Raw genomic sequence first — 27,702 nt, forward strand, 5'->3', positions numbered from 1 at the left:
AAATAAATTTCAATATATTGCCTAATCTAAAGAAGATTCCATCCAAAGAAATAGGAAAGATGATTATTTACATTATCATTTACCAAAATAAATCTCTTCGCGTTTGGTAAAATTTAATCTTGACAAAGTTAGTGAACCATATTTTGTTTTGTCCATTTTGAAATTTATCAGGCATATAAGTTAAAAATTTATTAGGCATATAAGTTAAAAGTTTCCTAATTATAACATCTTCAGCTGATTAGATATATGTTGTATTTAGACGTTATAATAAGTTAAAAATTAGTTTGGCATATAAGTTAAAAGTTTCCTAATTATAACATCTTTAGCTGATTAGATATAAATAAAAATTCATCGATACTTATTAACATTAAAGGGTGTAAGAACTTATTCTTTCTCTTAAAAGAAGTTTATATTTCTTTGCGGAGGAATTTTTACAAAAAAATTCACATACAAATAAATTTCAATATATTGCCTAATCTAAAGAAGATTCCATTCAAAGAAATAGGAAAGATGATTATTTATGTTATCATCTAACAAAATAAATGTATTCGCGTTTGGTAAAATCTAATCTTGACAAAGTTAGTGAAGCATATTTTGTTTTGATTCATATATGCAATTACAGCGTACTTATCCTTAACATTGAGCATTATAATTATAATTTTTTGAACTGATATATTATACAGTCCCATATGTTATGATAACTCAATCAAGGACTGATGCAGGCAAAACCCATAATTTTTGGGGTTTTCCATGTGTGATGCAGACTACACTATACGGTATGCTATATTATAGTAATCAGATCATTATTATCCCGTGAAAATATACTAACCTCAGAACGTATGTGCAGCTCCTTTTCATTGTTCCAAGTAGTTGGAATGCAGTACTTCATCTTTTGTGGTTTTGTGTTTTCTAATCACAATCTGATAACCATTACACTTGCTTTTTTTGTTTTCCCATTTCAGAACCATGTTTGACAGACTGAACTCCCTTCAACTATCCAGGACGGATTGGAAAATCAAAATACGTGTTACTCGAGCATGGGATTCGTTCAGCAGCAGTAATGAATTTATTGGGATGAACATTGTCATCGTCGATTCGGAGGTTTTACATACATATCAGTATCTCATTCAACACTCATTCTTTTTGTTTGTTTTCATGAAATAACTATGAAATTTATTTTTATTTCAGGATTTCCATGTCCATGCTTTTGTTATTCCAGAAGCATTAGACGATCTTAATATCCCTATTTATGAAGGTAGCATGTATATCGTTGAGAATTTTGTTACAAGAAGAGCTATGGGGACTCTTAGACCTGTTACATCTGACATGTGCATTATATTAAATGAAACTTCCATTGTTACTAATATCCCGCTGGAGATTGGAAGGTTTCCCAGATATAAGTTTGAAATTACCCAGCTTGGAGACATATACTCCATTGCTAGGAACCTTGCACCAGATGAAGAACCTTTATACGCTCTGGGTAACAGTTCTGACTTTCGTTAACTATTGTGCAATTACTCAATTATTGTCCATTCTTAATGACCATTATCATACGTAGATATTGTCGGTATTATCATTGACGTGGGTGATACCGCCATTGAAGCCACCACATATGGAATGAGTCAATCTGTTCGTTTTTATCTGTATGATGGACGGTAATAATGATTTATCCAAAATTTAAATATTAGTTCAAACTATTTCTCATGCTATGCTTTTGTTTGACAAATACACAAGTTAACTACATCTATGGTGAATGTCAGCAATACGATAAGAGTAGTTTTGTTGGATGAGAAAGTTTCATTGCTTGGTCATATATTAGATGGTGATTATCAATTGGAGCCTATTGTTATTTTAACTTCAATGAAACCTCACTTTCGCAATGGTAATTTCCAATAGCTTTAGTGGTCCTTGCTTAATCTCAAAAAAAAAATTTTTAAACGATACTAATTACTATAATTATACTCATTAGTCTTTCCTTTTATGTTTCCACTAGGTGTCCTACAAGTTAGTAGCACAGAAGCAACCAAAGTGTATGTAAACATTTATTATCATGCAGTCTGGCAAATCCGTCGAAGGTAATTTGCTGCTCTGTGCAAAACACTCTTAGTAGTATCATTTAATTACTGGAATAATCATATTTTTTACATGTATTCTTACTGTTATTTGGTTTATGTTTCTACGATGATGCTGCTTACATTATCTTGCTATTGGTTTACGTTTCAGGCTACTTGATCAGTTCTAGATTAAAAGCTTATTTTGAGCTGCACAGTTCGAAGATCGCTATATCTTTTTCAATAATGGAGTTCCACATTGCAACATTTTTGTGTTTTTGACGTAATACACGGCTCTGTAGTTTATTTGATACTTGATTTAAGAAATAAGAAGACATTTAGTCGTTTACCTGTTTCAACATACCCGTGAAACTGATTTCATTTTAAGAAATCAGAGTTGTTACCTTCTATCAGTTTGGCGTCGTTGCACTCTTACACGCTTTGATAAGGGAAGACACTCTGTATTATGAGTGGGTAAACTTATAATGCAAGGTTATCAATGATTTTCCAGTTTTTTAATGATAACCACAACAGTAAAGCAACATAATAGCAAACAATTGGATTTCAAAGCACAATGGAAACACCTAATTAGGTTCATTAGCACAAGAGGAACATGAGCAAAAACAGACTACATAGTGTATCAGCTTAGTGAACTAACAATGCATAGGCCAAAATGTTGAAAGCATAGCACATAAAAGAAGACAGCAGAAATAGGATATGCATAGTCTACCCTAATCTGACAGTACAGGTATATGCGAGGAGGTATTGAACTTGGTGAGTTTGGCGGCAAGAGTTGTTCTCATTCCTGCAATTGCTTTGGCTCTCTCACCAAACACCTTCATATTTTCACTGAACACTTCCTCATAGTCCTTGAACAACTGCGACATCTTCTTCTCTTCTTCAGCCATCAATATTCCGTGACTTTTGAGTGAATAATTTGAATCTTCAGCAAACCTTGCAAAGCTGTCAGCATAAGGAGTTGGTAGAACTACGTTCTCCCCACTGGATTCACACTCTCCCTGCTTCGGTTTTCCTTCAAGCATTTCAACCACCTCTCTGCAGTTTACATCTCAAAATCAAAAAAACATGTCATACGCAAGGTTAAATTTTCAAAAACTCAGTACAAGTGTTTACACATCAGTAATTTTAGCTAAGACTACAACTCACCCATATTTTTCCTCGAGAAACAGTGCTCGAGTGAGAAAATCAGCCTGTCGTTCTGCCATACTCTTGCACATCAGGAAGAAATCTTCATTTGCGTTTCTTATGTCAGTGTGAAGTTTGTTTGAGTCATTCGTGAGATTTGTTAACTCGACGTACAAGTCGTTCTTCACCGCCTCATATTTTCGCTTTGTTGATACCCTTTTTTGCTCCATTAGGCAGTCTGGCAGTGCTCTGCTTCTTTCGTGAGCAGCGTTTGGATTTCTGCAGCTGTTAGTGTTGTGTGTTAATGTGCAAAGGTTTGTAGGATGGGATTATGAAAAGACGCAGCAAATGACACCACTATTAACTCCTAAACAAAATACATCTATTGTGGCTGTATTTGCTTATCGTATACCTACCCTACAGCTATTGTGTACTATAACATCATTTCTTTTTATCTTCGTTTTCTGTCATTTTGAGTTGCAAAAGCAATACATGGGAACCGTGTATGGGATACTCTTGGATTTTGGTAATTATTACAGATTTACAATTGAGTATTTCAAAAAATGACTCAAGCATTTTTGTAAAATTTTCATAGTGTAAACAATTAACCATACGCTTGGGTTGTACTCTTTTTTTTACATGAATTATCGGTAAAGATTGGCTATCACGTCTGTATTTATTTAAAAGAATTGAATCGTCAATATACCATGTATACATACATGCATTTATAAATCAATTTTGATCGTGTTCTAAATTTAAAAATCATGGAAATTAAAATAATTTTTGTTTCGTAAATAAATATTTTATATCCCTTAATTTAAAGTATTTCAATCATGGAAATTTAGGTGACAAAATGAATTTTTAATTTTGTGTCTACACATTTATTTATCCTCCACCTTCCTTAATGTTCTCTTCTGTCCAAATATTTTGCAGGGTATTTTATAAGGACTGACCCGAGGACCAAAGTCGTTTTTCATCATAATTTAAATGAATGAAAATTTCATCTTCATTTAGACGCAGTATTGAACACATTTCTTAAGCGTTAGATTTTTTTTTTACTTATGCCCACGATTTTACTTTTACAAAATTAACCATTAAATCATGATATTTCATAGGAGTGACTCTAAACATACGGAGACTATATTTACATGTACCAATAAACTCAGTGATTTTTTTATAAAAAAACAGGTCATTTGTATGTTTATTCTCCTTTCTATATAAATAAGAATATGACACAATAAAAAATATCATGATTAGATTTATGCTATAACAATATTGCCGTTAAAGATTTTTATTTGTTTTATTATTTATTTCTCTGTTTTATATAATTGAAAATAATAAATTTCTCTGTCACTAATATCATGGCCAATATATTTTTTTTTAATCTTAATATACATTATTAAACGCCTTCCGTAATCCAAAAGTATTGTCTGTTCTCTCTTTCTACAAGTATTTAATTTTGCCCAATTATTTGATTTTCCATATTCAAAATTTTAAAACATCAAGTTCATTTAAGATTCTTTGTACTTGATCAGATATAGTATTAAGCACTTTTTTTAATACTCCAAATATTTTATACTAATGCTAGCGGTTTTACTTTTAGAAAATTAACCATTACATTTTGATATTTTTATAGCAGTGCCTATAAACATACAAAGAATTTACTTATATTAACCAACAAAATCAGTGTTTTTTTTATAAATCAAATTCTCTTTTTTATGCTTAGTCTTTCCCCTCTAGCCAAAGAAATATGACACAAAAAAAAAAAAAAAAATATACAATCATTATGACAGAATACGGAGGATATTGTTGCTCAACATATACATATTTTAAGCAACTGATTTATGTGATTAGTTAGGCTAATTTAGACTCTTTTTAATCTGTAGATATCAATCCGTTTCTTTATTGTTTTCTTCCTTTTTATACTCCTATCTATTCGTTCTATAAATTTCCAAAATTTGCACCATCTACCATATCGATATAAATATATCAGTCTTCTCAAAATTCTGAAGACAATGCAAAAAAAAAAAATCATGAAAATTTCATGCATTTATGTTTTCTAAATAAATTTTTTATATCTCTTATTATAAATTATTTCAAGCATGGTTTTTTTGGTAACAAAATAGATTTCTAATTTTATGTCCACACATTTATTTATCCTCCTCCTTCCTTATTGCTTCTTTCGGTCGAAAAATTGTGTAGGGTATTTTATAAGTATTGAACCGAGGAACTGAATCACTATTTGATCATAATTTAAATGTTTGAAAATTTCATCTTCAATTACGCACAGTATTGAACTCATTTTTTATTGGCAGAATTTTTTTTTACTTATGACCGCGATTTTACTGTTAGAAAATTAATCAATACATTTTGATATTTGACAGCAGTGCCTATAAACATACAAAGAATTTATTTATATTAAACAACAAACTCATTGTTTTTTTTATAAATCGAAATCTCTTTTTTATGCTTAGTCTCCTACCTCTAACCAAAGAAATATGACACAAAAAAAAAAATTACAAAACATACAATAATTATGACAGAATATGGCAGATATTGTTGGTCAACATATACATATTTTAAGCAACTGATTTATGTGATTAGGTAGGCTAATTTAGCCTCTTTTTAAGCTGAGATATCAATCCGTTTCTTTATTGTTTTCTTCCCTTTTATACTCCTTGCTATTTGTTCTATAAATTTCCTAAATTTGCACCATCTACCATATCGATCTAAATATATCAGTCGTCTCAATCTTCAAGAAACATCATTGGTTCTGATACTAACATTACATATCGGTAGCATTGTCTATTTTGTATGTTAAATTCTGTATGATTATATGTGTTTTGGTGTGATAGGTATGGAAGCTCATGATCACCTGTCTGCTTTAGATGACTCCAAGACCAGTTGGACTTTGAAGGTTCGTGTCACCAGAATATGGCAGACGCGTTATGGGAATGGTTTCGTCGACAGGCATAATCTCATTCTTTTGGATTGTTTGGTAAGATGTGACCAATTTCAACACAGACCGATTTATAACTATCATAACAAATTCCACTGTAATCACTGTATGCATCGAGTTTTATATTTTTGTGTTAAACAGGACAATCAAATACTTGCTATTGTCAATCCTGATTTATGGCAAAGATTCAGCGATGTCTTAATGGAAGGACGTATCTACACTATTGTCAACGTGTTAGTGAGGAATGCCACTGTCGATTTCAGACCAGTGCCAAATTCAAAGATGATCTTGCTTACAAACTTCACATCTATCACTCCTCATGTACACGACACCGGGATGATAGCTCGGCACAAATTCAATTACAAAACATTGCAAGAGCTGGATTACTTGGTTGGACGAGATGGTCAGGAAAATTACCATGCTTTATCCGTTGGTATGTTATTGTCTGTTAAATCCCTGTTAATTACTCTCATTTCATTCCGAAGCACTAAAAGCATGTTTTTCAGATGTTATTGGTCTTCTGGAGAACCCTCAGCCTTTGGAACGTGTACAAGGCAAGGAGAGATTAATAGATGTCGTGAAGTTTAGAATTTCTGATGGAAGGTATTCGACATGAATTTTTTTCATTGGATTTATATATGATACAGTAAACGTTTAATTTAAACAAGAAATATACTAATTTAGAATATTTTTTGGTTGTTGAACGTGCAAAGTATTTTGCGCAATGTCTATAAATGGGGTCCTATGACTGAAGAACTGAATCAAGTGATTAACGGTGTAGTTGAAAGACCAGTGGTGGTTGTGTTGGCAGGCTTCAAAGTATCCAGAGATATTGACGGTACTGTACAGCACACCGATGCTTCGATTTTACACAAAACTGTACCCTATCTATATCTCTGACATTTTTAATAAATTTTTACAGGCAATGCTCGCCTCTCAAGCATGGAGTCTTCTAGGATTTATGTAAATCTTAATCACCAGGATGTTTTCTCCTTTCGAAACAGGCATAATTGAGTTTCACATCGTAAACCTTTTCATTTTTCTTTAAAATTGACTTATTATTTTAGCTCTAATTCTCATTCAAAATGTCTTGATGCATACAGGTTTGGCTAGGTGTTTTTTGGAATCCACAACTTTGCAGCAACAAATATTGTGGGAAACAACTGTTTTCGTCTTAGTATATTAGCACAAGTAGCTTATTCATCTTAATTTTCATTCCGTTATTCACATGAACTCTTTTTCATATTTTTCGACTTTGGTACAAGTTATGCCCTTTCCTTCAAGAATCTATGTACCTTATTTTTGCTTTTTTATGAGTTATTTATTTTTAGTACGTTTTTCACAATTTGTAATACATTTTCTAAAGGATACGGAATTGGCCAAGCATTATAGACAATAAAATCAAGCTGCCTTAATTGAATGATTTGTGTTTAGTCATTCTTTTGAACAAATTCATCGTTGGGAAAGCATGCCTTCTATCATTTTGTAGATTTGTTAGGATTGTCATAACACAAAGTTCGATGTTTTAAGGATACGTACAGGTTGTTATGGAATGTAAAATGTCATGACTCATTGATAGTATCCGTCAAGTTATCATTCCGAAAGTGATCAGGAAGAAAATGAATTTACAAACAAACTTTGGTTTTCCAGGTCATCAAACAGTCTACAATGTTTTGCAATCAAAAAATATAGCTGATGAAGATGATTATTAGATACAAAAAATGTCAATGCAATTGGCATATGGGTAAAAGACATGTCTAAAGCTGCTGTTAATATTCTTAAACGGACACCATTACACATGATTTTGTAATCCCAAAAGATCACGGTTTCAGTCAGAACTAAGTTTAAATTCTTCTAAATTTTACTTATTAGGAAATCAATGTAGTCATCATGCTCGACCATTCTGAACATAAGCTTCTGACCAGCTGTGTATTCATTACCACGAATGAATTTATTCCACCCTGCTGAAAATCTTGGTCTTACCGCTGTGTTTATTATACCAATATCCCAGACACCCTTATCTGTGATGAATTTAATCTTCTGTGTTTTCTTCCATATACCACTCGCAGGCTTGATTGTGTGAGGAATAAACTGAGATAGACATTCATGGAATATACATTAAAATGCTGGATAATACATGTCATCAATTGAAGCTTTAATATATTAGGCATGTGCCAGAGTATTACCAGTCCGTGAGTTTTTTTGTCAACGTTTCCCGCTGTCAAGCATGTTTCAAACTCACGATCAACCACAGCATCATCTTCTACATCCATTGGATCATCAATTCCAATGTCTTCGTCCCTCCCTACTCCTATCGGTTCACAAGAAGATACAATGCCAGTAAATACTGGATCGTTTGTAACTATTGGACACTTAAAGTTAAAGTATTTCAGTAAACCAATTAACGGGAAGTTTTTAATAAATTTTATTATATAAGGTACTGTAGCACATAAGCAGTTTAACCTGATTCGGGTATTTCTTCAAAACTCCAGATCCATTCATCAGCATCATCAGCCTGTCCCTGCTTTATTCTTGATCTGTAGTTGATCTCTACACCATTGGACTGATACACTCTAGCATGCATTACATCTGACTCATTGAATGTAAAGACAATGGTCTCCTTCATTTTCAATCTGAAATGCTTGATCATATCTTCCAAATTATAGATATAACCAGGGAATGGTTTATACTTGAATCCCCAGTCCAGGCCACCAACATAGAGTATCTTTATCTGCGTTAGTTTCCACCTGTAAAATTGGTTTACCAAAAATGGCACCATCTGCAAAATTATGAATTCATTGCTATTTAGTTTAATCTACAAGTTTAAGATCACCAAGAAGAAACTATCCGCTATCAGGAAGCTTGGAATAATAATACGATAAAAGTCAGAGGCCAAATTCTGAAAGATTAAGTTGAATTTTTTACAACTGTAATATGGTGCGGCGACATTTTAATCTAATTATACAATATTCTTCAACTGGTGTCGATGTACTGCAATAATGTAGTGTGTTCATCATGTTTTAACTTTTTTCTCAGTCCGCAGACCGTCCATTCACAATCCATAGGGCGTATATTAGATTTAAATGCCCTCGGTATATTAGTTGCTATTGTCTGGCTTTTTTTTTAAGCATTAATCTTTGACTAAGAATTTGTAATATATTCATCAAATATAGAATTTACACAGTTTCTATATGTATAACCACAGTATATTTTTGTTAGGTATACTGTTTTCGCAACTGGGGTAAAAATTTTAATTTTTAACATTATAGTGTTGAGCTAGATCCTTAACACATTTTTAAGCTAAATACTTAGAATACCATAAAGAGATATAAGTATGCTTACGAATTGTCCACGGTCAGACGCATTTTCATACACAACTTTGAAGAAGGACTTGCTCCATTTATTTGGCACCGGATCAGATAACACTGCATAAAAGTGCATCGAAATACAACTGTTTGGTTAAGGAAAAAATAAGGGTAGGTTTAGACTATATAACTAAATTCCGAGTTTTGAACCTTTCACCATGTCCAATCCATGGTCTCTGTGATCGTAGATGCAGACTCTCAGACAATCATTGATTTCTTCTTTCTCTCTAAATGCCACCAGAAAATCACCATCTCTAAGTCCGGCGCCACTGGCAAAGTCAACCAGTCCTTCTCCTAAATAGCATACTTCACCGCTTTTTCTAATCTTTATTGTCCATGATTTCTCAACAAACTTGAACACAACTGAACTCCCATCCTCCCAATATTTATAATAAGCATCCCACATAGGTGATAAGATCTGAAAATGTACCAGAGTGACAATGCACAATCGTAATAAATGCATCAATGAACGTACGGATAATTCAATAAATTTGGATAATAGTTTACGTGTACAGGAGCCTACAAGAATTTGTAAAAGAATTACCATTTCCCCTCTGCTATGATCAATATCTGATTCCACAAAAATCAGATATGTGTAATCAGTTTGGTGCGAGCATGCATTGAAAGAAATCGATGCTATTGCTTTCTCACCCTCAAGTGTCCTGGTGTCGAGAACATACTGAGATCTGTTAAGTGCCTCCCATTCTTTGCTCAATTCTATGTCTTCTGCTTTGTCAGTGGGATAGTTACTTTCAAATGCGGTTTCTTTGAATAGTCTAACCACGAATAAACCATCCCCAAGGTAATCAAACTGTACCAAGTTGAAGATCTTTACTCCGTAAAATTTCATAAACCTATTTAGGCCATGCAATTCACGCCGCTCAATATCACAGTACACACACCACAAAACTGTTTTGCAGCTAAGTCCTACCATGAATGGTAATGTTTGTCCAAATTTATCAACAAAATCAGCTGGTAGAGTCTGCATTCAGTTTATAAAAAACAAATAAGTTGTGAAAAACACCATAAAATGACAAGGTTATCACAGTCAAATTTAGGAATTAAATTTCTTATTGTTTACCAGAACCCCAAAATTATTGATATCTTTGCTAACTGACAAGAAGCTGTAAAGAACAGTTTCCTTTCCTGGAAAAGCATTAGAAGAACAATCAGTCTGAATTCGAGATATAAATGTTATATAGTCAGTCATTTAAATCATAAGTATAACTCACCACTGCCACAAACTCCTTCCCACTTCTGCACTAAGACTCTTTTTTTTCTGGCCAGGTTCTGATCAGAGCAGAGATAATGTGAAATGCCGTTAGTTCCAACGTAAAAATTCTGTTTTAGACTTGACAAGATGAACAAATCCTGTATAGAGCTTACAATTTGTACGTTCTGTAACTTGAATAACTTTCGTTAGTCGAAGAAAGACTTTAATAACAAATAACATCAATTGTAAAGAGCAAATTACAATACTTTGCAGCTCTTATTTTGTTCATTGTTTTTTTGTCAAGGCTATGATGATGTGTAGTTTTAAGTAAACGAAGAATAGCAACTGATTAATCACATTAAGCTATATTGACATTGTCAATTCACAATCCTCCTTATAAAATCAGTATCTGACTTTACCTTAGTTTCTTACAACAAATAATGCTAAACGAATCAATTAATCCAACAAGTAACAAACTGAAATTACAGATTCTTGGCAAAAATACAGTAGATTACAGAACAAATCAATAAAGCTTTCACATAATAGATTAAAGCTATTTAACATTATCAAAACAAAGATTCTAATCCTTGCATTAGAAGTTACTGGAATCCCTAAAACTCTAAAAACCAGTGAGTGCATTTAACCAAAAAACAAGCACCATGTATCACAGAAATACCAAGAGATGCAATCATACGTTGCATCGTTGATCAATATGTCTACTGTGCACATTTGGAATCAGGGTTTTGAGTAGAAAACTAAACACACAACAATCGCAAGAGAAAATACTTCTTTGGTTGTTCGAGCGTGGTACCTTGCTCGAGTTTGATTCAACCATTTTCGATGTTGAATTCATCTTCTCCGTCGTTTGATGATTGCTTTTTCTTTCTTCTTCTTCGCTTGGTTAAGCTTTGGAGAGCATGCAGAAGTTTTTTTTGGACAAACTCTGTTTTTCAAATTGTTAGATAAACGTTTCATCTCCTTCTAAAAACCCTTAAAGATGTCCTAATTTTAGTTTGCTATTTTTTAAAGAAAACTGTAACATTCTTTAAAAATACCAATATATAAAGTTTTATAAAATGTTGTAATTAGAATTCATAGCGGTGATGCTGAAACCCAAGTTATTATTTTTTTCAATTGATAAGGATACCACAAATTTAAAATAGATTACGATTTATTGTTATAAATTAAGAGGAGTTATTCAATATATTGTTTTAGTATCTGTTAAACTGTAAGTATGGAGTTTTTTTAATTTTTTTTTTTCCAATTTTTTTTTACCATGAATCCTATCTGTAAAATATATATTATTCGGATTTGTGGTGTGATTATAATAATTATTATTTATTGCGGTTAAAAATAGTTCACCTTTTTTTATTACCTTTGAATGATACGTCGATTTGTGCCTTTTTTTTGTTTTTTTGGGTTTTTGAAAACATTACACTATGCATATGAATTGCTCTTTTTAATCGTAATTTTTTCTAACTCGCATTTATGTGTCCTAATATTATAATGTTTCTGCCCAGAAATATTTTTATTTCTACCTCTATTTTGGTAATATTTGTACTAACGCAGTAGTTTATTATGTTTGTTATAGAACGTAAGTATAATTCCTGAATTATTTTTGATGACACATATTTTTTCCAATAAAGATTAGCAATAAAAATCTTTGAAGTTTTTTAAAATTGGCAGAATTTCGATGTGAGCTCGCGTAGCGCGGGCAAAATTCCCTAGTTTGTGTTAATAAGTACTCCCTCCGTCCCTCTGGGATCTATACATTTGTATTGGGCACGGAGACTAAAAAAACTGTATAAAGTAATGTAAAGTAATAAGAAAGAGAAAAAAAAGTAGGTAAAGTGGTGGGAGCCACTAATATTTAAGTGATAAAATTTGGAAAAGTTAATGAAGTTAGTGGGTGAGTGAGATTTTTATATTATAAAACCTTACTCCCTCCGTCTCTTATTACTTTTCTCATTTGCCTTGGACACGTTTGCCAATGCACACTTTCTATCGTTAATATCTTTAGTTTCATATTAGTGTTGAATATAAAAACTTCATCGTATTAAAATACTCATAAATACGAATCCAACAAGATCACTCATGACTATATTTGGTCTCATAGATTTGACGTAAACTAATCATTTGTCTCATGTTATGAACAGTCCCGACATCTCAAACGAGCAAAGTAAAAAGAAACGGAGGGAGTACTATTTTGGGAAAGTTTTGAAATGTATAGAATTGAATGGGACATCCCGAAAAGGAAAGTGTATAGAATTCAAAGGGACGGAGGGAGTAATTGTCAATGATGATAGCATTATTCACATGATTGGTGAAATAGGTACACAAAAGACAAGATATGTGTCTATAATAACATTTCTATATTGCAAGTGATTTTGAAAGTGTCACCATGAAAATAATCTTAAAACTCGTGTTGCTAATATAATTCTTTTAATTTATAGTAAATCAATTTAATAAAAAATTTAAAATTTTTGTGATGTTGAAAGATTTTAAGACCAATATTGATTTAATCAAATATTTAAACTTTTAAGTCAAATCTTGAATTTATTTAATTTCAAGTTGAACTTCGTATTTACTTTAATAATTTTTATCAGGTCCAAAAGTAATCCTCGTGTATTGATTATGCAAGAATATACGTTATAAATATTGAAACATATCATAAACATATATGAAAATTTAAAAGAAGTCCTCCCCAGAAAAAGCCACAAATGACACTTTTTCTTACCCCTGTCTTCAGTCACAAGCCCCATACAGCAATAGCACATTTTTCAGGCCCCTCACTCATAGTGGTCTCATAAAATCATCTGCAAACCTGCCTCCACTGAATTACAGCAATAATACATGGGTCCTGTTCCCTGACATGTGGTTGTCAGGAAACGTTTATTTGACAACCTACTCCCCAGCCGTTGGATCGACGATCCAACGGCTGGGACAAAAGATTCAGTTTTTAAGTGTCCGCGCTTAAAAACCGCGGACACTAGGTCTTTCCGCGTGTTTCTCCCGCGGACACACATGCCTATCCGCGGTTAATAACAGCGGACAACACAGACTGTGAAAACCTAAGTGTCTACTTCTAAAAAAATATGAAATTATACTCTTTTTTTTTGAATTTATGGATTTAGATGATTATTATGATTAAACTAATTTTGTTTTGAATAAATAACAATTAACTTTATTTTATATTATATGTTTAGAATTCTTTGTTTATATATTTTTAATAGTTAGTAGATTATTATTAAAATTATCATTATTACCTATACATTCTAATCTTAGTATTTATTTTTTGTGTTATATAAAATATATCTAAATTTAATTTATTTAACAAAAATATAAAATGCTACTTAGACAATGTATATTTTTTAGACGTTTTTCTTGTTTTAAGTTTTAAATTAATTTAAAAGAGAATAATATTTATGTGGTATATATATCCAATAAAAAGAATAATATTTATATATTTTACAGAGAATAATATTTATGTGTTATATATACCACATAAAAGAGAATAATATTTATTATATATTCTCTTTAAGTACATAAATATCACCCTAACCACAAAGTCTTTTACAACATTACACAAGCTTGTTAAAGTAAAAGAAAAAAACAATATAAACAGCAAACCATGCAGCTAGAAAGCAAGAAGGATCGAGAAAATACAAAAATATTTAGCATAAACGTCTAAAATAAAGTACATTGTCTAAGTAGCATTTTATATTTTTGTTAAATAAATTGAATTTAAATATATTTTATATAACACAAAAAATAAATAATACTTATAATATATAATATGTGACAAGAATAAAAATTATATATTAACTATTCACAAAAAAATTAGTCAATCAATAAAAAAAATTTAAAAAAATAACAATTAAATTTATGATAAAATACTAAGATTAGAATGTATAGGTAATAATGATAATTTTAATAATAATCTACTAACTATTAAAAATATATAAACAAAGAATTCTAAACATATAATATAAAATAAAGTTAATTGTTATTTATTCAAAACAAAATTAGTTTAATCATAATAATCATCTAAATCCATAAATTCAAAAAAAAGAAGTATAATTTCATATTTTTTTAGAAGTAGACACTTAGGGTTTTCACAGTCTGTGTTGTCCGCTGTTATTAACCGCGGATAGGCATGTGTGTCCGCGGGAGAAACACGCGGAAAGACCTAGTGTCCGCGGTTTTTAAGCGCGGACACTTAAAAACTGAATCTTTTGTCCCAGCCGTTGGATCGTCGATCCAACGGCTGGGGAGTAGGTTGTCAAATAAACATTCCCTGACAACCGCATGTCAGGGAACAGGACCCATAATACATTTCACTATATTCATACCAGTCTGCAGAAACTAAAAAACCATGTCAACATTGCCAGGCAAAGGAGTCCACATCCTGGTCTTCCCATTCCCTGCACAAGGCCACATGTTACCGCTTCTCGACTTGACTCACCAGCTGCTTCTCCGTGGCCTAACCATCACCCTTTTGGTCACTCCCAAAAACCTGCCAATTCTTGATCCCTTGCTCTCTATTCATCCGTCGTCTTCGCTGAAAACCTTGGTCCTTCCTTTTCCTGATCACCCTCTGGTCCCTTCTGGCGTCGAGAATGTTAAGGACATTGGTAACGCTGGAAATGTGCTGATCATTTCCGCTCTTGCCAAGCTAAGTGAAGAGATAATTCAGTGGATCAGATCACATCCTTCTCCTCCTGTGGCTGTACTGTTTGATTCATTCTTGGGATGGACTAATCAACTTGGATTACCAAGGATTTGTTTTCACTCTACTGCTGCAATCATGAGTTCTGTGTTTGATGCTTTGTGGCAGAATCTTGATGCTCTTTTTCCCTTGGATGCTGTTGAGTTTCCTGATTTACCAAGATCACCGTCCCTAATTAGGGAACATCTTCCTTCCCTTTTCCGCAGGTATGTCCCAATTGACCTGCTGAATTTGCAATTACATAAATTTTGAGTCTGATATACATGAAATTAAAAAAAATCCGGCTTGTTGGCATTATCTATCAATTTAACTTCAAAGATCTGCTACCGATGTTTGAAAACATTAAACTAAGATGAAGGATCTGCAGAAATCTAAAAATCACACAGAAACCAAAAAAGTATAAATAATGGGAGCACAGTACTACATGAATAGGATGCACATGGGTGTGGCAAACTGGCAATCAATACAAGCTAAAATTTATCAGTATTTATCACTGTGCAAAAGATTAGCAGTCTAACATAACCCATCCCAGACACATGACACATCGATTATGTCCCTTACTGGAACCATTGCTAGACAAAGTCGCGGAACTAGGAAGGGGCAAGTGCTAAATTCTCAATTGGTTTAAAATATTAATGGGAATTCTATTTAAGTCCTGGTTGGTCTTGAAAAATCAGTATAAATTTATTTTTTAACGATCCAGTGAGAATAAAAAGTGATCTTATATGATTGGCAGGTGTTTACTGATCCTGATTTAGTCGAGCACCAGGCATGTCTTTGAATATTTACAGCCCTCTCTTGTTTGAACTTGTCTCTAAAAATAACTAGGAACTTTGCAGCCAAAATTTTAGTGCCAGAGAACTTGAAATTTATAGTATAGGAGAATAAGAGTGGACTAGTAGTAACACACATGACATTGATGCCACCCTCTGCATATTCTAAAAAATTTGCGTAAACTACCCAAAGATATAAAAGACTGAAGAAATGAATTAAATGCTGATCATGCCTAAATAAATTTAGAAGGTGTTTGAAATATTTGTCCTAAAATATTTCTAGGTACATTAAATCAGATCCGAACTGGGAGTTAGTTAAGGACAGTATGGCTGCAAATAGTTCAAGTTGGGGTTATGTTAACAACACGTTTGAAGCATTGGAACCAGAATTTTTGGAGTTTTTAAGGAACAAGTTGGGACATAACCGTATATTTGCAGTTGGTCCACTCAGTCTGTTGGGCGGTTCGGATTCTACAAGTCGGGGCAGTACAAGTAGTTCATCAGTTTCTCATGATGATATATGGTCTTGGCTCAATGGGTGTGCTGATGGATCTGTTCTCTATGTGTGTTTTGGAAGTCAAGTACTACTAAGAACGGCCCAAGTAGAAGCCTTGGCAAATGGACTTGAACGTAGTGGTGTAAAGTTCATTTGGGTAATGAAACCGGCTACTGCACAACAAGTGGCTGACGGGTTTGGGTCGATACCTTATGGATTTGAGGCACGGGTCAAGGGTAGAGGGCTGATAATTCAAGGGTGGGCGCCACAAGTGCCGATATTGAGTCATCGGGCTGTGGGTGGTTTTGTTAGTCATTGTGGATGGAACTCACTTCTTGAAGGAATTGTGGGGGGAACGATGATTTTGGGCTGGCCCATGGAGGCAGACCAGTTTGTGAATGCTAAATTGCTGGTAGATTACATGGGTGTTGCTGTCCGGTTATGTGAGGGCAAAGACACGGTCCCAGACCCTATCAAGTTGGGTCAGAAAGTTGCCGAGTCAATGAGTGGTGAAATAGCTGAGAAGGTGAGAGCAAAAGAGCTCAGAAGCAAGGCAATGGAAGCTGTTGGGGGTGGAGGAAGCTCTTCAAGAGATTTGGACAGGCTTGTCAGAGAACTGACCCAGCTTCAAAGTGTTTGATTAGCGGAAGGTTTCTTGCGACATTTACATTGTGCAAGTGAAACATCTTTTTTAGTACACAGGGAACGTAATCTTGACAAAAGTGCTAAGATCTTGTATTTTTGCGGGGTGGGGGTATCAATAACTAATCCAAGATGCAGTAAAATGCATTGTCTATCAAACTCATGTAGATGCAAATAGTTTTCTATGTCACAATTTGTGCTTTAGAGGGAGCTTCAAAATCCATCCAAACATAAAGATTATGGACTAATCTGAAAGCAGCAAAACTACATTCCATTATACTCTGTGAACTTTCAGGATACAGACAAATTCACCAAATATAAGTAGAATGCATTTCAGCTAACATGTGATCTAAAAACAAACAATTCAGAAGTCGGAAACTTGATAACAGAAAAAAAAAAAAGAGGATGAAGTTCATAGATTTTGTATTCTGCCACTAGTGGAAAGATTGATCTCACATAAATAATAGTTTTGGAAACTTAACCTTTTCGGCACTCTACATTTATATTGGATTGTGCATTGGTGACAGACATGTCACTAAAAAAAGAGTGACAAAATCCTAATTTTCTGGCACTCTACAGAAACAGATTTTCTGAAATGTAATGCAGTTCACTTTCACTCTTTATCAAAGTATATGCATTTAATACTAAAAGTCTATAACAAATGTAGACATATAACCTTATCATAAACAAGCAGTGTCTTACAGGCGTTTAATCGGGTCTGATAGTGAGATTATTGGGTTCTATATTGCTGTGTTCGGATTTTATGCATGCAAATGGTGTTGTGTATCAGGTCAATTCTGATTCATTTGTCAGGTTGTTTCATGTGTTCATTATTTTCCGATCTTGTGCATGCAAATCATGTTGTCAATAAGATCGAATGCAAGTCATGTTTCAAGTTGTGTGAGCAATTGACAGAGAACAAAGTTTAGTAATGAACCAAGACAACTGGTCCACAATATACTAATGTTAGTAGCAAAAAAACACTGGCAATTTTCTGCTCGATGATACTGTAACAAAAACTTAGAATTAAGTTGTCCCTCAACTAATGTACACTACTAACAACAAAGTATTAGGCTATTAGCAATACAATTTTATAGGAGTAAATAGGTAACTAACAAAATGCAGAACAAATATTCAACAGAATATCTGTTGAAGCTGTGCGAGGGGTTTCTACAAATAAGATAGTAAAGTAGTCTATAGAATCTTTTAGGCTTTTATATTTTTATTTTTTTTTGACAGATGTGGCTTAGAGGTTATCTGTTCTAAGAAGTGTGAGACAGATCGGACCTAAGACCTGGTTTTTTTTTTTTTTTTTTTACAATACAGGCTTATAAGATACTCCCTCTGTCCCATTTAATTCTATGCGTTTCTTTTTTTTTTACAATACAGGCTTATAAGATACTCCATCTGTCCCATTTAATTCTATACGTTTCTTTTTCACTGCTCGACACGCACTTCAATGCTCTTATAAAATATAGTTCTATAACTTATTTTTAAAATTTTCTTTTTCTGAATAAAAATAGAACATTCATACTTTATTCAGAAAAGAAAATTCTTAAAAATAAGTCATTGAACTATACTTTACAGGAGCATTAAAGTCCGTGCCGCGTCCCCGTCCCCCAATGTATACAACTCAGGCGGGACGGAGGGAGTAGTAAAGTAGTCTATAGAATCTTTTAGGCTTTTATATTTTATTTTATTTTGACAGATGTGGCTTAGAGGTTATCTGTTCTAAGAAGTGTGAGACAGATCGGATCTAAGACCTGGGTTTTTTTTTTTTTGACAATACAGGCTTATATGCCTTACAAATTAGTATTTGTTCTAATAAATCTCGGGGTGAGCCAGAGTCGAACCCGGGTGTACCGGGACAACAGAGGATAAACCCACCACTTGGGTTATCCAATCGTGCTCAAGACCTGGGTATTTAATGATAAATAAAATATAAAAAATATAAGGGTATTCTATTGACACTCGGGCATTTTTTTTTTCTGACAGAAAATACACTTGCTCGTATCGATATACGCCAATACTCCGAGGAGTTTTCTTCATTCAAAAAAGCTTATCATCTAACTGAAAGACATGAAAATGTCTCCGGAAGTTTAGACAACAAGACTTTAATGTCCGAAAAGAAAACGTCTCAACTTGTAAGACCACGCTACCTGAAACAAATACCATTCGTTAATAACAAGAAAATAATAATAATAAATTTATTAATTAAAATCAATATAGTTTATCAAAAGAAGGTAAAAGTGAATGAAATGATAAATATAAAAATAATTAAAAAATGAAGATAATATAAGAAAGAAAACATAAATATATATATATATATATATATATATATATATATATATATATATATAGGCTCATGATCAAATAGAAACCACTTTTAAAATAAAAACTAGAAACCAATAGAAGTTAGTGATATCCTCAGTACAATTTAGTGATATTCTCTTTACGATTTAGTGATATGTGTTGCACGAATTAGTGAAAACTTGCGGAAACTGCCCAGAATTTCTGAATCTGTTCTAGTTGCCGATTCAGGTGGTGGTTGCGGTGGTGGAGATAATGGAGGTGAAGGTGGAGATGGAGGTGGTGGACATGGAAGGAGCCTTTAGCTTTGTCCGGCAGATTTTTGGCAAAGATCTGGAATTTAAATCGGCATTAAGCTAGATATACGTTACTGTAGGTGAGGAAGACCGAGGTGGAGGTGAGGACGAAGGTGCAGGTGGAGGTGGAGATGGGGGTGGAATGGAAAGGGCGGTGGAGGCCGGAGGGGGGTTGGATTTGGTGGTGATATAAATAATGGAGGCCGACATGGAGGTGGTGGCTATGGAGGGTCGGGCGGCATGGAGGTGGAGAGAGTAGCAGAGACTTGGCGGGGTGGTAGGGTGAAGCTGCCAGAAGTGGGGTGGAGGGTTGGTGGGTTGGAGAAGAAGAAGGAGAAAGTGGGGTTGTTTGAGAATTTAGTGATATTCTCTTAGAAATTTAGTGATAGTTTCTAGTTTCTAGAATAAGGAGGTTTCTATTGGAGTAAAACTCTATATATATATATATATTACCAAAGGGAGACCCTTTGGCTAGATATATAACAAGGTAAATAATTACTAAGAATAATTAATAATATAAATATAAAAATATAAAATCGTAATCTTCAAAAAATATTTAAAATTTTAAGTAACAAATTAAGTAAAATGTAATAAACAAGCCAACAAAATGGCACTGAATTGCCGTTAATTAGGCCAAAAATATACGCCATCAATCATGGCCACCCATAAATGGTACAAATAAAACCAATAATTAAGGCTGCAATTCAATATACACCGTTTAAAAATTAGTATTTATTTAATATTTAAGGTAATATATGTGAGAAGATTTAGAGTTGGAGTAAATATATATTATATTATAGGTAATATTGATGATGTGGCAGTATATGGGTTGGCTTTTTGCTCCCTCAAATAAGGGGATGAGTTTTCTCTCCCCTAAAATTTTTAAGGGGAAGGAGTTGTGTTGAAGGACTGATTTTTGATCCTAACCCCTAAATCTTGTCCACCTAAACTAAATATGAGTAAGGAGAACTTGCATTGGGGTTGCTCTAATAGTTAAAAAATAAAAGTATTTTGAGAAAACATCTGATCCTTCGTACATTTCTTATTGATCTGGCCTATTCATGGTAATCCTTAAAATAATTTATTTTGTCTTTTATAAAAAATATAAAAATGATTTAGCAAAACATTATAAACATGAAAAAAGTGGAGAAAATATAAATAAAATATAGGAGGATCTCCCAGAAATATATAAAACGGTGTGCTTTTATTTTACTTATTATTTACTGTCACCTTGGAGCTGATTTTCGAGTTTGTTGCAAAGAAATTAGAAACCTGCTGCTTTTGGAGGCGAAAAATGGTATAGAGAATTAGAGATTCATTACACACAATTATACATACACCTTCAATCACTCTGGTATGTTCTTTCTGCAAATTAATTTATTTTGCTCGATCCATTTAATATATCATCGTGATCTGATGTTTTTGTCACCTGGGTTTTGTTAATTCAATCCTAATTTCATTTGGGTTGCTTTCAATTTGGTAAAGTTTTGATCTTTTTGGCTTTTTCTTGTGAAATTTTGAATTTTGAGCTTGACCCATTTGTTTGTTTGATGAGAATGTTAATCACATAAATTATCCTGAAATGTTGTTTGTTTCTTGAAAAGTTATAATTTGTGTTGTGTTTCTTGAATTTGATGTAAATTTGTGTGGAAAGATTTAATTTTTACTCATGAGCCTCTCTAGCAAGTTACTGGAAGTAATACAATTGAAGTCTCTTTGATTTGACATGTTTGGTTTTCGTAATGTGGATGATTTTGCTGATAGGTAAATTTGTGTGATTTTGTAGGCTATTTAGGGATATAAATGGATAAGTCGGCTGATGAGGATTTTATTACTGATCTGCCGCAAAGCATTATTGAAATAATCCTCACGAAGCTGCCGATAAGAGATGCTGTAAGGACTAGCATCTTGTCGAGCAAATGGAGGTACAAATGGGCTACCCTTACACAGCTTGTATTCGATGATAATTGTGTGAGTCCTTTCAATGACAGAATAGCTGCCGAGAATAAACTTGTGAAGTTCATCACTCGGTTTCTTTTTCTTCATGAAGGCCCAATCCATAAGTTTACATTATCCACTTATTACTTGCAAAGTTCTCCTGATATAGATCAATGGCTACTTTTTCTATCAAGAAAAGGTATTAAGGAATTGGTTCTCGAAGTAGGAGAAGATGAGTGGTTCAGAGCACCGTCTTGTCTTTTTGCATGCCTGAAACTGACTAGTTTGGAACTTCTTCGTTGTGAACTGGACCCTCCTCCGGAATTTGGAGGATTCTCATGTTTAAAGTATCTTAACCTACAACAAGTTCTAGTTGCTCCTGAAGTTATCGAAAACCTTATTTCAGGTTGCCCTCTTCTTGAGAGCTTGACTTTGTCATATTTCGATAGTTTAGCTCTGACTGTTCGTGCCCCGAATTTAAAATACCTTAAACTAGAAGGGGAATTCAAAGACATATGTCTTGAGTACACTCCACTTCTGGTTGTTATATCTGTTGCTATGTATATGACTGACGAAAAGACTGAGCACTTTGAGCAAAGCTCAGGTTGCAACTTTGACAAGTTTCTTGGTGGTGTACCATGTCTTGAGAGGCTCACTGGGCAAATCTACTTTACAAAGGTAAGGTGATGTTTTTGTGTTGGTGTATACTATTAGACTAAGAACATGTTATGGTGATCCTTTTCTCCAGTCTGCACTTCAAATTCACCTAGAGATATCCACTCTTGTTATTGTACACTCACCATCCGTTTTTGTTCAGTATATGAGTATAGGATATGAACTTGGAAAAGTCCCATTAACTTATGACCATCTGAAGCTCATTCAACTGTATCAAGTGAGCTTTGAAGACATGAAAGAAATATTGGTTGTTCTTCGCCTGATTTTGAGCTCTCCTAACTTGCAAGAACTTCATATCTCAGTAAGTTGTGCTTAATATTATTTGTAACTTGTGTGTACTTATGTACTCATTTAAGATTACCAACGGTTCAACCCTTTAGCATTCATTTCTTTAAATAGCTTATTTATATGGTATATCCCTTTTGCTCATGTAGAGTTCATCGAACGCAATCACTGCATTTGAAGCTTCTGATTTGAATTTCTGGGAGACAGATTGCCCTACTGGTTGCACATTGAAAAGACTTAAAACGGTGAAGATTTCAGATTTATCTGGCGTGCCACATGAGATGGAGTTCCTTAAATTTTTGCTTAAGAATTCTCCAGCTCTTGAGGTGATGAGCATTTTACCTGGGATATATGTTTCCTGCGGAAAATTGAATGTGGTTATAGAACTGCTGCGATTCCGGAGAGCTTCTCCCAAAGCTGAAATTATATTCATTCAAGATCAAATATAGTCATTCTTATACATGTACTCTAGTTCAGTCTTTCTTTTTCCTTCTTTATTCTGTTGGCTGTTGTAGTTTTATAACAATTTTTATACATTAATTATCAATTTAGGGTCCAAAGATTTTGGATGGATTAGGATTCTCCTATACATTAGCTCCCTGTGTTTTTTTTGTTTTGAATTTTTTTTTTTTTTTAACTTTTAGTGTTGTTTTCGCGTTTGTTATCAATCAGTGTGGTTGCCTGTTTGCCATATGGTATATACCTTTAGTTCTGTTCTTCTTATCTTCTGTAAATCTACTTTATTTCGTTGTGTAGTGTTGAAGGGAGCATGAAGGCAAATATGTTACGAGAATAACTTACAAAAGTATGGTATAACATGGTCAAATAGCTTTGCTTGCCATTTCATATACTAGAAGCATTATTTTTACAGGCTTGAATCTTCATCAAGATTACATTTGACACTCAACAGGTATCAGACTTTGTACAGTCGTAATTGTTTAAAATAGTTTATAAAGCTTTAAATTTATGCAGCCTACTGTACACAAGCCTCATTCCATAAGATTCTTCGACATCATAATAAACCTTTTAGTGTTCTATCACCTTGGTCCAGATAGCTCCATTGCTTGGACAAGCACAGAAGAGTCGTCCGTAAGATCAGAATATCGCTCTGAGGAAGAGAACTCATTGGCTCTGCACCTTGTAGCCTCTGCTCTTTGAGTAGCTTCCCATTTCTCTGCTAAGCCATCTCCTTCAAGCATCCGAACCACTTCTGACATTTTTGGCCTGTGACCTGGTAAATATTGGGTGCATAGTAGAGCTACTTGTACTATTTCCTCGAGCTCGATTCTGTCATAATTGCCTTTCAAGTCCTTATCCACCAACATATCAAGCTTCTTCTCCTGATGAATTTTCTTAACCTGCAAATTGAAGGCATTAAATCTAAAAGGCCTCCACAGGTTCTAATTATTACTTAAAAAGATACTTTTTATTGGTCTCACCCAATCGAGCATAGCTCCCTTCTGGTTTGCGGCTTTTCCAAATTCAAGAGCTCGCTGGCCTGTGATCAACTCTAGAAGAAGAATCCCAAACCCAAAAACATCTGTTTTCTCGGAGGACTGTCCTGTTGAAAGGTATTCAGGAGCTATATGCCCAACTGTTCCCCTGACTGCTGTAGTGACATGTGAGTCCCTGTGGTCTAACAACTTTGCCAATCCAAAATCTCCTACAACTGCCTCACAGTAATCATCAAGCAGTATATTTGCAGCCTTCACATCCCTGTGAATGATTTTTGGATCACATTGCTCGTGAAGGTACAATAAACCCCTTCCAGCTCCCAATGATATGCGTTTCCTCGTTCCCCAGTCCAGTGCAGGCTTGGCTGCGTCATAATTCCAAAATTTGTTAGAAATGAGGCATACTTTGGGTGCAATAGAATAGTATACACTTAATACATAATTTCTCTTATTACATTTTAAACGCAAGGCAACACTTCCATTTGACATGTAAGGGTACACTAAAAGCCTTTCTGTTGTAGTCATACAGAAACCATAGAGTCTAAGGAGATTCCGATGAACTGCTAAGCTTATCATCTCAACTTCAGTTTGAAATTGTATCTCCCCTCCTATTGCATTTCCATCCTTTAGCCTTTTTACTGCTACGATAGTTCCATCCTGGAGATGCCCTTTGTATACAATTCCAAAACCACCCTTGCCAAGTATGTTCTTGCTGCTAAAGTTGTGGGTTGCAACCTGAAGTTCTCTGAACTGAAACCTTCTCATATTTCCAAGACAGACTTCTTCGCAACGTTGCTCTGAAATTTTGATGACAGTTTTAGTTAATGAGTACTACATGTGTTAGATAATGTGTATTTGAATTAAGTTTTTTTTTTTTGTCACAGTGTATTTGAATTAAGTTGAATATGTTTATACTAACCATTTATGTCAAAAAATATCTGTTGATTTTTCCTTTGCCTCCACCAAAGGAGAACACCAAAACCTATGATAAGAAGGCAGATGCATCCGATGCTTGATCCAAAGGCTAGCGCAATCTTGTGACTTTTGGATCTCCCAGCAGATTGAGGATCTGATAAAGATTAAATATGAAGTCAGTTAAAATTACCAATGAACGAACCCCCAATTCTACATGTCAGCAACTTCCCCAAGCTCATAAGCTAAAAAGTTAAACTTCTATCAGCTAAAGCTTCTGCAAAACACCAACTTGCGCTGCTTACTTTGATTATTTAAGTTTAGAGACAGTGGCATCGGCTTTGATCCGTTGCAGTCCTGCTCTTTCCCAGTTGCACATATCATGGGGTTTCCCAAAATGCTGTTAAAAAAATGAGCAATCAGGATTCTTGGCCTTGATCTCACTGTTTTAAGCTATAAACGCTAAAATACACACACACACACACACACAAGATACCTGAATGTTTTGGCAAGAAACCTTGGTACAGGACCACTCAAATTATTAGAAGACAAGTCCCTGGAATAGAATATACAAATAGCGAGTTAGAAATTTAGATCTTCGAAAGAGAAATCACTAAATCAGTAGTGTTCAAATAATCAAGAACACTTACAAAAAGGTGAGCTGTGTCATATTTGCCATAGATAAAGGAATTGCTCCAGAGAGGCTGTTATTATTTAACCGCCTGTTTTCATTCAAATAACCATCATTAAAGGTCCAAATATCAACAGTTGCTGCATTAAAATGGAATACTCAAGTACAGAAAAATAGTTCTTACAGATATTGTAGACTTGCAAGGTTGGCCAACGAAGAAGGAATAATACCGGTAAAGAGATTATCAGAAAGATCAAGTGTTTGAAGTTTAGATAATCCCCCAAGTTCAGGTGGAAGTGGCCCTGATATATTGTTATTTTGCAATAGCCTGCAAAATTTGTAAAAATCGCAGGTGTTCAAACTAATCTGATCTGCACAAACATTAATTTAGTCCACACATCAACTTTAAATGTTCTCTATTTTTTTGCGATTGAGCACTTACACTGACTGAAGATTTGTCAAGTTACCGATGCTTGGAGAAAGAATACCAGATAAACTCTGGCTTGGAGTTCCTCTGCAGATAATAGTAACCAAAAAAATTATTTATCTCATTGTACTAACATTACTATCTACACAATCTATTGCACAGAATGATTAATAACTGCCATTCAGAACTAGGTTTCTTTTTATATTGAAGTTGATGCAGATTTGAAAGTTAACAAGAATTAAGTTTGCAGAATTTCATAAAACTGAAAGCAAGCAGAATTAAGAAAGAACATACAGGCCAATGACTAGATAATCAGGTGAACAGGTAACCATTGTCCAGCTACATGGATCAGCTGCATCAGAATCCCACTTTGCTAAAACCCCATGAGGATCCTTCAAAGCAGCTTTAATACTCATCAAAGCTTGCACTGCAATAATTGTATAACAAAAAAGAAATTAATTTCAAGAAAACATCCATAAACTAAATGCTTTCTTACAAATTCAAAAAAAATTCAAAAACAATTTCCCACACTTTCTCCCTAGCAAGTGCTATTTCTTAACTAAACCAAAACAAAGCAAGTATATCCCACTCGGAAGTAGGGTACAGGGAGGGTAAGATGTACGTAGACCAAACCGTATGAATTACCTTCAAGATTGACACCTTTAGCAGTAAGCAAAGAATTAACAGAAGTCCATAAGCCAAGGAAAACCACAAAACAAAACACAGCTTGTGCTGTTTTTGTCTCCATGCTCCTCTTCCAGAAAATGAAAAAAAATGGATTTCAAGTGTGTCAACCAGAGGACTACAAATGGGCTAAGATTTTGAAAGATTCAAGAAAACACCCAAATCTTGAACTGGGATTCTTGGGTATTATGTGACACAAACTCACTCACATGCCAATAGTACTTTTATATAAATTTCCTCATGCTCACCACTGCAACAACTGACTACAATGCAACTACACTCAGAGAGATGTTGTCAGGCCCAAGAAAAAACCAGAGGATTTGGTAGTAAAGTGAGGAAATACTACTATCATGCTTGCCACTTTATTCAGTAAAGTATAGAAGTGGGCAAAATAAATTTATAAACAGATAAATTTGGAGCATCTAGATAATTTCAAAAGCAAACTCCTTCAATCATGCATTTTTTTGGAGATGTGTGTCCTTAGAATTTTCTGTTCTTTTTACATTATATAAAATGTTAAAGTATGGTCTAATGCTAACTGGTAAGCACTGTTAAGATTATAATAAGTAGCTTTGTCACAAGAATTTCTTCTGTGGGTCACAAAGAGAGTAGAGCTTATAGTTATGGGATTGCTTTGGATTTCTATGCCTTGGTCAGTGGTTTAAGAATCTAAAATTCTTTTTACTTGTATTTTTCCATCTTTCTGATTATTCCAT

At 33.9% G+C, this 27,702-nt stretch overlaps 4 protein-coding genes across 4 annotated transcripts; 3 read left to right on the plus strand and 1 right to left on the minus strand.

The window, feature by feature from the left end:
* Nucleotides 1-6,054: 6,054 nt before the first annotated feature.
* Nucleotides 6,055-7,170, plus strand: LOC135149614 (uncharacterized). The gene is made up of 5 exons (XM_064085368.1): nt 6,055-6,195; nt 6,298-6,589; nt 6,642-6,759; nt 6,870-6,994; nt 7,079-7,170. Exons 1-5 carry the CDS (start codon nt 6,055-6,057, stop codon nt 7,168-7,170), a joined length of 768 nt encoding a protein of 255 aa, XP_063941438.1.
* A 7,876-nt stretch (nt 7,171-15,046) lies between these two features.
* LOC108200420 (UDP-glycosyltransferase 89A2) lies at nt 15,047-17,578 on the plus strand. Its single transcript, XM_017368558.2, has 2 exons — nt 15,047-15,669; nt 16,520-17,578. Exons 1-2 carry the CDS (start codon nt 15,110-15,112, stop codon nt 17,370-17,372), a joined length of 1,413 nt encoding a protein of 470 aa, XP_017224047.1. The 5' UTR covers nt 15,047-15,109; the 3' UTR covers nt 17,373-17,578.
* Nucleotides 17,579-21,193: 3,615 nt separating this feature from the next.
* Nucleotides 21,194-23,447, plus strand: LOC108202599 (F-box/FBD/LRR-repeat protein At1g13570). Its single transcript, XM_017371071.2, has 4 exons — nt 21,194-21,334; nt 21,767-22,596; nt 22,736-22,894; nt 23,028-23,447. Exons 2-4 carry the CDS (start codon nt 21,784-21,786, stop codon nt 23,325-23,327), a joined length of 1,272 nt encoding a protein of 423 aa, XP_017226560.1. The 5' UTR covers nt 21,194-21,334; nt 21,767-21,783; the 3' UTR covers nt 23,328-23,447.
* Nucleotides 23,448-23,691: 244 nt separating this feature from the next.
* LOC108202598 (protein NSP-INTERACTING KINASE 1) lies at nt 23,692-27,514 on the minus strand. Its single transcript, XM_017371070.2, has 11 exons — nt 26,948-27,514; nt 26,597-26,729; nt 26,318-26,389; nt 26,060-26,203; nt 25,895-25,966; nt 25,741-25,800; nt 25,550-25,644; nt 25,252-25,401; nt 24,788-25,129; nt 24,318-24,697; nt 23,692-24,236 (listed from the first exon to the last, which is right to left on the minus strand). Exons 1-11 carry the CDS (start codon nt 27,048-27,050, stop codon nt 23,916-23,918), a joined length of 1,872 nt encoding a protein of 623 aa, XP_017226559.1. The 5' UTR covers nt 27,051-27,514; the 3' UTR covers nt 23,692-23,915.
* Between the last annotated feature and the right edge of the window lie 188 nt (nt 27,515-27,702).

Source organism: Daucus carota, chromosome 9 (genome assembly GCF_001625215.2).
Source record: "Daucus carota subsp. sativus chromosome 9, DH1 v3.0, whole genome shotgun sequence".
NCBI classification, from domain to species: domain Eukaryota; kingdom Viridiplantae; phylum Streptophyta; class Magnoliopsida; order Apiales; family Apiaceae; genus Daucus; species Daucus carota.